The 10,962-nt window shown below is 35.7% G+C and overlaps 2 protein-coding genes across 3 annotated transcripts in view; both read right to left on the bottom strand.

The window, feature by feature from the left end:
* Window positions 1-323: 323 nt before the first annotated feature.
* On the bottom strand, window positions 324-5,888 carry LOC106105539 (golgin subfamily B member 1-like). 2 transcript variants are annotated; one of them, XM_013285911.1, is made up of 17 exons: window positions 5,719-5,888; window positions 4,949-5,425; window positions 4,557-4,622; window positions 4,144-4,207; window positions 3,901-3,927; window positions 3,787-3,828; window positions 3,386-3,684; window positions 3,022-3,266; window positions 2,842-2,948; window positions 2,655-2,767; window positions 2,292-2,394; window positions 2,093-2,205; window positions 1,605-1,805; window positions 1,153-1,511; window positions 952-1,072; window positions 630-717; window positions 324-525 (listed from the first exon to the last, which is right to left on the bottom strand). In XM_013285911.1, exons 1-17 carry the CDS (start codon window positions 5,779-5,781, stop codon window positions 383-385), a joined length of 2,631 nt encoding a protein of 876 aa, XP_013141365.1. In that variant the 5' UTR covers window positions 5,782-5,888; the 3' UTR covers window positions 324-382. The 2 variants fall into 2 exon arrangements, with proteins under 2 accessions (XP_013141365.1, XP_013141366.1); XM_013285912.1 differs by lacking the exon at window positions 4,557-4,622 and having other exon boundaries at window positions 5,719-5,887.
* Window positions 5,889-6,202: 314 nt separating this feature from the next.
* Window positions 6,203-10,962, bottom strand: part of LOC106105540 (flocculation protein FLO11-like) — a 37,253-nt gene continuing 32,493 nt past the window's right edge. The window contains exons 3-7 of the mRNA XM_013285913.1: window positions 9,375-9,441; window positions 8,915-8,982; window positions 8,590-8,766; window positions 8,003-8,372; window positions 6,203-7,914 (exon numbers count right to left, since the gene is read on the bottom strand). Coding sequence (XP_013141367.1) covers window positions 6,497-7,914; window positions 8,003-8,372; window positions 8,590-8,766; window positions 8,915-8,982; window positions 9,375-9,441 — 2,100 coding nt within the window. The 3' untranslated portion in view covers window positions 6,203-6,496. The remainder of the gene's footprint in view (window positions 7,915-8,002; window positions 8,373-8,589; window positions 8,767-8,914; window positions 8,983-9,374; window positions 9,442-10,962) is intronic.

Raw genomic sequence — 10,962 nt, 5'->3', positions numbered from 1 at the left:
TAAAGATCCATGGAATTGACACTTCCGTTATGTTTCATCAGTGTGTAAATACTCGCAACTGTTTAGTACTTGAACTTTAACCCCTAGGTTCTAAGATTTACGTTTTAAGCTAAAAATGCAGTATGAATCTACTAGTTTACTGAGCTAAGGTAGATCCTGTATATCAATCAGCAAGTCCTGATTTTAGTTTAACAGTAGACTAAATTTAATCATAAATATTTCGCCTGCTAGCAGCTTCTGCTACTAAAATAATAATAAACGGGGTATCTTACGTTATCCATCATTGACTATTTTCTTAACCTACAAGGAAAATAAGACAAGAGTAAAAAATAAATAAAACCTTTATTGTAAGAACATTTGTATGTAAAAGTCAATTACAGTTTTAGTCGTCATCTAAAGGGAGTGTTGGTGTAACAGAAACGCCATTCCTCGTCTCAGTCTTTTGTTCCAAACCAGATACTTCCTGCATGAAAAAATCTGACGGTGCCGTTACATCAGATACTAGTTCCTCTTTTAATTTTGGAGCTGAAATAGAAGATCTGTATTATTAATCCCTAAAAGTTACGATGTAATTTAAATAGCCTTTTATTTTAGAATAGAAACACTTGAAACTCGATCCCTTTTGGTACCTTTATCAGTTTCTAAGGGCTGAATGGTTTCGGAACGTGGTTGATTACATGGTACACACGGTTGACAAGGTTCTTCTGTCATGTAAGTCTAGAAAAATTAACATGATATTAATGATATTAAAAGAAGAAGAAGATATTAATAATGTAATATTAATTTACGTAAAAACTGTGAGCTTAACTACAACCTGTTATTCCCTTCCAATTTTCAAAAGGTCTTATCTATAAGGGGGATAACGAAACGAAGTCGTTGTTTTCTACTATTCTCCAAAACTGGATTACGTAGTTAGGTGTAAAAAAATCTTTAGTATGAAAAATTATTTACTTTCCCATCGGTTCCTATGGAAGTTGTTTTAAGAGTTGAAGAGACGTATCTTATTGCCTCATTTTTCTTTATTGGACGTCCTACAGCACCTCCACCACAATAACGTTTGCAGAATTCAGATCTGAAAATAATAAAGTCATCCGTCTTAACAATTGATCAAATGTTACCTATTTACATATGATTAATAAAACATTTTAATACCTTGGGTCTATTGCATGAGGTACAGGCCTACCCGGTATGCATACGTTGTCTTGTGCGGGTTTCGAAGTACGTTCTGTGTCGACACCTTTCTGTGCTGACTTTGGAAATTCTGGAAGTTTCGGGATAGTCTCGGATTCCATCGGCTCCATATGTGCAGGCGTGGAACAAGACAGACAAGCGGAATCACGGAAAAGCTTTTTGGTAGTAGCTGCAGCGACTGGTTCTCCGAGAATGTCCATGATAAATTGAGCTCTGCTGTTTAGCATTTTGAATTTATTATCGATATCATTAGACAAGCTATGCAGTTGAACGTAGTCAGCTTTTTCGCTCAGTTCCCTAAAAATGTCGTCAATAGCTTTCTGGAATAAAATTATTGAATGAGGATTGAATTAGAACTAGATATTGATGTAGACTATATGTACATCTTAGTTTTTCATATCAAGATTTTTTACCTGCCAGACTATTTCTTGATTGTTAAATTTGTCGTAAGCAGCAGCGACACTCTTTTGGAAATCACCACGTACGGCATCGAAATGGTTGTGTGACACAAGACCGTTCAATGCTTTAAGTCCGGCTTTATCACGAAGAGCATCCGCAACTTCATCTCTATCGGGTTTTACCTCCCTCAAAACTTCTATTTCTTGCCATATACTCTAAACCATATAATGATTTTTAAACATTTAAATTTCTGCTCTAGGTAGCCTAGGACATCCTATATGACACGACGACCTTATAACCACCATAATAGAATGAAAAATAGAAGGAGAAACCAGGCAAGAATAAGAGGGAGCCTAGCAACCAGCTAGCCTTAGCTAGCAAATAACTATTTCATGACACTTTTTCAAATATCACAAATAAGGTTGTATCTAATCAATTGAACACCGAATTTGCATAATTAATAAGATAATTGAAATTTGTAAGTTGAAAAATTTAAACATACTCGTAGTTCTATATGTAGACCGTTTTGCATTTCCATTAATTCCTTTTGTTTTATCGCTGCTCTATCAATATCTTCTTGAACAAATCCGAGTTTAGTGTTTAATTCGGCTACAACTGTAAATATAATTTTCCTACGATAGAGTCAGATCAAGAAAGCGTATTAAATATCGCAGACAAAGAACAGATTCCCGAGAGCATACTTTCAGTATCAGAGCCGGTGTTAGCAAGTGCCTCGGCCATTGTCTCCAAAGCAATCTCCAAGTCGTGTTGCATTTGATTCAAGTTTTCATGGTAGTCAGTCATCTGTCTTAATAAATTGTAATAATTACAATATCTTTCGTGGTTTGCGTAAAGGTGACATGGTCAAGAAGGAAGCATTGACTGGATGATGGGTGATAGTTATTTAGAGGACGAAAACCCGGCGCGTCGACCCTAAAGAGTAAGATGAGGTAGAAGGATGATGATGAATTACAAGTATCTTTCATTCGATCCGTTTAGGTATGATTTATTTTTAAGATAACCTACTATTTACTAAAATACTCAAGATAATTGTATAACATCACCTGTGCACTTAAGCCAGTGTCCAAAGCGTTAATTTGTTCAGCATAATTTGTTACAAGCTTTTCTAAATCATTCATCTTCGGTCCTAGTTGTGTCAGCGCCTCAATTTTCGAATCTATTTCAGTAAAATTGAACGTTATTTTTGGTATATATCTGATAAATAAAACATACACATAAAAGAGCATGTACCTAATTTCCTTGTAAACCTCAAAGCATTTGCAGCACTTTCAGTATTAGCATTATTTAAAGTTCTGACTTCAGTAAGTATTTCGCCTTGTATTTTTTCTAATGCATGGCTGAAATGAAATGATTCATAAAAGAATCGTAGAACACCTTATACCAAAATAATATATATTTTAATAACATTACTTTAGATCACTAAATTTTATAACAGGCTCTTCTAATACACTTTCTGGTCGGCCAGCTGCACTTTGAGTGTATGTATAAGTTGATGGTTGTTTGGTTTCTTCTGAGATTGTTTTTAGTGCGGTTGGATGTACTGCAGCTGGTTTCAGAGTTGGTGACTTATCGCGATCCTTTGCACGGAATTGCTCTGTCAATTGTTTGTCACCGTAAGCTGTTTCCCGTGCCTTGAGAGTTGCCCTCTTTAAAGCCTAAATGAGTTCATAAACTTTTACATCATTGTTATCTTTAAGTAGTGATTTCATAAACCATTTAATTATGAATTTGCATATAAAATTAAATAGATGATTTTATGTTGCAACTGATTTACCTCAGTTGTTGCTGCGTCTATTCCGGGAGTACCACCAGCTATAGTAGTAAGAAGTGATAACATTTGACCTAATGTTTTTTCAGCCGCTTCGAGACGAGCTGACAATTGTAAGGCGGCCATAGCGTCAGTTAGCGAGGCTCCTCTTCTTAGTTGCTGCATTAGTTCAATGTTGTCTGGAAATTTGGCTGAAGGAACTCCGCCGAACTGGCTCTGGAGTTCTCGAACCTTCTCAACTAATGCTTGAAACTGATCTTGTGTTACCACAGATAGCCTCCGTGTTTTCAGTGTAGAGCGAGGATCTGTTAGATATAGTCTATTAGTTATCTGATTAATTCTCTAATTTACTCTTTAATCAACTGGTTGTTATACACCCAGATATAAATGTTAAAAAACAATAATACCTTCAACGCCGATTCTGGTTTCTTCTGAAGAGGTTCGTTCCACTATAAACATTTAACAAATATTAAAGTTGCAGTTACAAAAAAAATTGTCATAAGAATATAATGCAAACATACCGACTAGCAGCTTTTCATACTGCATCTCTGTTGAACAATAATACAAATGTTAATTATATTTTATTTACATTATGCTACTTTTTAAAATATCATAAACACTGATTTTAATTTCAATTTAGGTAAGCTTAGTATTACATCCAATTATGTATAGACAATAGACTAATGCAACGTACATATAAGCTGAACGTACGTACGTTACAAAATGTTTGGTTTTAAAAAAGGATATTTATTTTTCAGAAATACCTATGGAATCAAGCGACGCCATTGGAGTTGGAGATTTTTCAGCTTCCTCCCGTGAATCTGCTCTCTATAAAAAACTAAACTATTAACTAAACTGTTTTTGGTAACATTGATGAGTTTTCATATTTCGAAGTATCGTTATTTAAAATACTTTAAATGTTCTTTTATTGTACACTATAAGTAACGTGAGCCTAGGTGATGAAATAAAAAGGAAATTTTATTCAGAATTTCCTCGAATTCTTGAAGATTGCTAGATTTTGGCGTTATGTGTCGTAGAAATGTAAAAAATATTTCAAAGCATACGCACCTGTGTCGTTTCATGCATGTAACAAAAAATAAAAACAATAAATAAAAAGGAAATATAATTGGGTGGCTGTATAAAAAAACTAATGTAAAAGACACGATGAAAATTGAACCTGACGAATAACACGTAGCACACGTTCCCTTTTCTCCTCAATTGTACCCAATATGCTCTGGTCATCCTGTTAGGAGGACTAGATTAGAAATTTTGGATTATTCCCAACCATCACCCCGCTCTGTCCCCACATGAGAGTAGTTCCACTTTTAGTCCCACTATCACCAATAAGGAGACAGATGGAACTGTTATGATATAAAATAAGTTCCAACCGTCCCCTAGTCGCGGTGGTGCTCTAAAAGGTGGGACGGATGAAACTTTTTATTCTCATCTGTTCCCACTCTCACGACAGAGTGGGGTGACGGTTGACAGTAATCCGAAATTTATAGTTTTTTAAAAGTTTGAGTGTAATTAAAACTAAATAAACTACAACAAGATGTTTATTGAAATTACCTGTGATTTACCATCGTATCTTGCGACAGAAACTGCTCTTCTTTGATCAACCAAAGTTTTTTTTGCATCAGTTTCTCTTGATCTTGTTTCAGTGCCACCTTGTCTGGGATCAGGAACCCCTCTTTTCTGTTCGACCCCATCTTGTCTGGGATCAGTAACTCTTTTTGTTGCTTCAGTTATTGTTTTTTTGGAATCACCTTTTGTAGACTCTTGGCCACCTCCTATAGACTTTGAAGTTTTCTTTTGAGGAGTTTTTTCACCGGTTATATCTGTTGAATCAGTTTCTGATAACTTTGCTCGTTTCGGCTTCTTGGGGCCCGCAGCTTGCATTTTAAGTTCAGTTACAATTATAGTGCTTCGCGGCGGTGACATAAAAGGATGTTCGACGTTCACTTCAACACGACGACCTAATAAACGTAACTGACGTGCGAGTAGGTATAAAATCGTCTGGAGTAGTTTAAAATTAACGACGTCAATCTGAAATTGTAGTTGAAAAAATTATAATCATACCATAATTTTATGCCACTTTAACTTAGAAAAAATTAGATAACTAATTCAATGGCCTAAGCCATCGTACACATGTCTGATTTGTGATCTAAATCTAAATAAAACTTGGTAATACCCAGAACATCTAAGCATTAAAACCTACGAAGAAATTGGTCCTTGTAGAAATGGTTACTTTTCGGCAAAGTGTAAAGACACTTGTAACTTTGTAACAAAATTTTTCTATTAATATTTTTTATGCTAATATTATTATGGAATATGCTTACCCGTGGATCTCCGAAAGCCATTTCGATCATATCTTTCACACTCATAATGCTATAATTAGACATTGTTGTAGTTTTTCACAATTATATTCCAAATATTTATCAAAAGGTTGTTTTAATTTGACCAATTTCTAGACGGCTTAATTAATTTTGAAGTTTCAATTTGAAAGCAATAAAAACGGCGTCATTACTACACCAAAAAGGTTGTTATTATTAAGTGAAATTAAGGTAATATTAAATTACTGGGGGTGGCGATGTTTGTCTTGTCTCGTTATTAATGCTACTTAATTTTAAAAGTAGATAACTCTTTAAGGAGTTATAGAACAACTAATGCCTTGGCAAACGATTTTATGTTATCCAAAATAAAATAGGTAACGATATTTCGTCCTGAATCCCAATGAGGGCAGAATCCTAGCGCAGCTCTAGGTTACTAAAACGATTATTATGGGAAATAAAAGAAATTTAAAATGTTAAGTAATATATTTTAGGATACATAAAGTATGTACAAAACGTCCTCATAAAATTTATCATAGTTATGAATGTTTTAGGAAATCATAAAAAAATATTTCTTAAAGTTGACATTTCCTAACGTATGTACAGTGTATGTTTCGGAATAACAAATATTTACTAACTTAATTACAAAAATAAGACTTGTTGCAATTACAATATTTAAAACAAATTAAATAGAAACACAGTAACACATCGTCTGCTTGGAAAATTATAAAATTTACTACCTATTTAAATATCTGTCTACTAATCTACATATAAAGTGAGCTATTTATTAGGCACGATTTCGACAGTCAGTGGAGTGCGATGAGGCGCAGGCGGGGGCCTGCGCGGGGGGCGGCGCGCTCGGCGTGACGTCACGCGCCGCCGCAACACCCGCACTTTGACTAGAGACCATCTGCACCGCAGACGCCGTCGGCCGGGACTCATCCTTGCGACCAACGTTTTTTGTTGATAATTCTATTGGATTCAATTCATCTTTACCTACATTTCTCGACTCTTTTTCGACTTTTCCATGTTTGACACGTTCCTGAGATACGAAAACGGCTAGTGGGGGAATGGGTGGCAGATATGCGTGAGGTTCATAATTGTCGTCGACATAATCTTCAGGATTCCAGGCTGCGGTTGTTGTTGTTGTAGAGGGTGTTGTAAAGGTCATTTTAACTGTAGTCGCTCTAGAAGTAGCTGGAGGGAGCGTCGATTCAATACTACTTTTGGAAATTAGGTTCGTAGGTATAGTTGCCGTTGCAGGAACTGTAAATACTTTTCTGTGTTTGTTCGATCTTGTTTTTCTTCGCTTATTAAGTTTTGGCACATCAAGAAAGAAGGGATCGAAAATAAGATCGGATTCTTTGTAATCGTCGTAATTTATTGCTACAATAGGTTTTACGGCGCTAACTACATTACCTACGGTATAGTTCAATTTCTTCCCATTACTATCACTAACTGAGGCACTAGCGGTAACGATAACTCGTGGGGGACTTTTCGGTTTATTGAATGGTCTTTCTGCAATAGTTGGTGGGGCCACTGATCGAGCACTTGGAGGTGACTCTTTTTCGGATGATAGATCGTCGCTTCGTTTTCGGTCGTAGTAAAAATTAAACGGTAATGTTTGTTGTGAAGGTAACGCTGAAGGTGAGCGATGTTTTACGGACGTTTCGTGCCTCTCAGATGACTGAGAGGAAGGTCCTGGGCGCAGGAGTTGATCTCTCGGGTCATGAGTAGTAGCTCGGAACGGTTGTGGTCTCTGTACAAATGGTGTAGGGCGGGATACAGGGCGCGGTGCTGTTCTTGAAGATTCATATTGAAAATGATCGAATTGTTGTGGCGGAGCGTGGGTTATGAACACACCATCGGCAGGGCGGAAACTTTGACGCTGAAAAGAAATAGCCTCCGATCCTGGGCCACGATGGCGATATATGAATTCTTGTGGAGAAAGAAGTGATGGGTCGATAGTAGTTAAAGGTGGAGTGGATGGCGTTGAAGAAGAGTGTATCACAGGGGCTTGTGATGATATTGTGGACGAAGTAGAAGGCGGCCGTCTCGTTGTTGATGTAGTTGTTGATGTTCTAGGTACAGGCGGTTGAGTCGTCGTTGATGTTGTTGTAATTATTGATTGCGAACTGGAAGTTGTAGCAGGATGGGAGTAAAATTCCTCATATTCATCGTCAATGTCATCTTCTACTCGGTATTCTGAAAAATATTATTTTTTAATATAAATTACATTTTCCACTTAACTAAAACTATTACTTTACAAACAGTTTTATTATGTGATATTTACCATCGTTCATTGATCCAATATTCTTTAAGGGTGTCGTCTGTGTTGACGGACCTTTAGTTACTTTTTGTTCTTCTTTTCTTACATCTTGTATTGGATCATCTGTTGAGTCTAATGTGTCTGGAGACAAGTCTTGTGTCTTGTCATTTGATGACGTCGGATTTTCATTTACGAAGGGATCCGATAATTCCTCTGTACTGGTTTTAGTAGTTATAGTATATGACTGTTCGGTTGGTTTAGTTTGTGGTTTACTGCTTGTGTCTGGTTGTATAATAGGTGGTGCAGTACTCCCGTATAATTCTAAATTTAAACTGTAGAACTTCTCTGACTTTGTGCAATCTACTTCATCTACTCTTTCACAAACTCGAGTTTCCTGTAAAGGATATTTTAGCTTCAGAATTATTCTATTCAACATTGTAAAGAGGAAAGATTAGGATTTTTGTATGTATTGAAGTAACTTAAAACTAGTTGGCCGCTTTCAAAAATTCGTTTGTCAATGAATAGCTACGTTATCACTGTTAACGGATGAAGATGCGAGCAACAGTACCATGTCTGTTATGAATCGTTATTAATTTCTTTTTATTACTTACCTGATCAAAAACAGTGCCATTAAGGCAAAGGAACTTTATATCCATCGGCTCATCTTGTTGGCCGACAGTGCACACGTGGAACATCTGACATGACGTCTCTAAGTCGGCGTAATATCCACCGATAACTTTGCCAGCGCATGTAAAGTTTGTCTCGGGTAGATTGTCAAAGTCCAAGTACTGAAAAGTATATAAGAACAAATTAACGTTTTAGAAATCAATTTCATTTTTCATTCTCTTATCGAAGATAAACAAATTATTGAAACTATTTACTAAGATTTACATTAAAGATACAAGTTTTTAGAGTAATAAAATAATTAATTCTTACGCCTGGTTGAATGGACCTTGATATTCTGAATTCATTCTGGAATACAAATATCAGCAACCACAGCCAAACTGTAACATAAAATGCATTCTATTAGTATTTACTATTCACACACATACGAGCATTCCCCAGTTAACTATTGACATATTAGCATTATGTTAACAACATGTGTAGATTTCTGTAAGTTTATGGTAGCTTACTTCCGAATTGTTACCTACTGCATATTTCATAAGTATCATACTCAACTTGTCACTGTCGCAACATATGAAATTAAATATTATAAGATTTAGGTCCTGTCCCACCAAATTGTAAATTGTCTGATAACAATCCAACGTGTGTGTATATGATGAAAATATTAGATTTTGTTATTCTATCTGACAGTGATATAAGCTATCTGGGCCTCTATCAGCCAATGGTGGGACCGGCCTTAATCAAGTAATAAGTAAATGTAAACGATGATCACCTTGGAGAGCTGAAGCGGAACGCACAACGAGCGCGCCTCCTATTGAGATCCGAGCCTGCCGCCGCATCTGAAATCAACGGAATCATAGTTTTAATTAACCATAGTAATATTTTAACTGCGAAAGTTTAGGAAGTTTGTTAGAGTTTGTAGCGTAAACGGCTGAACGGATTTCGATGAAATTTGGTATAAATGTAGAGGATGGTCTGGAAAAACACAGAGTACCCACTTTTGTATTTTTTATTACCACGCGGACGGAGTCGCGGGCGAAAGCTAGTTGATTTATAAATATTTACACAAAAGTAGGTACGTAATTAATTTTTTACTAAACTTTTATAGTTAAAGCTTAAACGATTATTCACTCAACAATTTTGTAGAATAAAATATTTGGACGAAATTAAAATGTTAAAGTAAAGGTAGAGACATAACCGTGACCATAAAGGGCACAGATTATCTAAATTTAATGTTATTATTATAATTTAATATTTTAAATGAAATAAATTAATTAAACAAGCATTTATAAAATGTCAGTCGTGAAAACTACTTATAAATAAAACTTAAAAGAGTGTTAGTATTCCTTATTGTGGTAGGTAATAAATTAATTGGTTTCAATATCGCAATATAAATGTTATAATAGAAACAATAGGACTGCAATATTCGCACGAGCAGCAGGACACGACAATGGAATTTCGACATTTACAATTAACCATCTACAATGAAATGTTCCGATATGTTCCATCTAAAATTACATAACGATACAATTAAACATTCTGGCGATAAAAGATCCACTTTTTGATTGAGAAAAATGGTGTAGCTAGTCAAAGATGTAATAATACTATGCAATCTTTTTGTTTCTAAATTTTGAACTAGAGATATCATAATTGAACGTCTTTGAGAGAGAAAAAAGAATTTGCAATTTACAGTTGAAACATAACTTGGTGTGGAATTGATCAGATTAATAAAACTGTTAAGCGTTGGTGGTTCAGTGGTTTAAGCACTTGACTTATAATCTACAGGTTTTGGGTTCGAATCCTGCCATGTACCAGAGTGATTTTTGATTTTTCGAATTTTCATATGCACATAATTTACCCGATGTTCTTACGGTGAAGGAAAACATCGTGATGCAACCTGCACATATCGGAGAAGAAATTCTAAGATATGTGTGAAGTCAACCAACCCGCAGTGGGTCACCGTGGTTGAATATGGCCTAGTCACCCTAACTTAGGGTATCTTCGAGCCCCTCGGTGGGGACTAATAGTGAGCTGGTGATGATGAATAAAACTGTGGAGCAGTAAAATATTTTAAATACCATATTTTCTTCATTAACAGTATTTCAACCTACACATTGTTATAGACAGTTTAGTGCATTTGGCTCAGTCTTATCGAGCTTTCGACTTACGACACTGCAGCACTGCTGTACTAATTTACTGTTATCTAAATCAGACTGGCAACGTATGTGACGTGAATAATAGGCACCTTAATATTGTTCGCCTTAAGCGTTCTATTCATGAAATAGACCATAGTTCGACTATTCAATATGTTAACCAAGTTAATATTGGTACAAGACATCATTATTTTGACTTGTGCAGAA

This window comes from Papilio polytes, unplaced genomic scaffold (assembly GCF_000836215.1).
Source record: "Papilio polytes unplaced genomic scaffold, Ppol_1.0 DF822845.1, whole genome shotgun sequence".
NCBI classification, from domain to species: Eukaryota; Metazoa; Arthropoda; class Insecta; order Lepidoptera; family Papilionidae; genus Papilio; species Papilio polytes.
The sequence above is the reverse complement of the archived record's forward strand: the minus strand, read 5'-3'. Positions and strand labels throughout refer to the sequence as shown.

Bases quoted from the DNA above. Each gene is read 5' to 3' on its own strand.
- LOC106105539 (XM_013285911.1), bottom strand. From the start codon at position 5,781: ATGTCTAATTATAGCATTATGAGTGTGAAAGATATGATCGAAATGGCT. The intron at 5,426-5,718 runs GTAAGCATATTC...CTACAATTTCAG, and splicing joins TGGCTTTCGGAGATCCACGG to ATTGACGTCGTTAATTTTAA. The intron at 526-629 runs GTACCAAAAGGG...CTTCTATTTCAG, and splicing joins GCCCTTAGAAACTGATAAAG to CTCCAAAATTAAAAGAGGAA.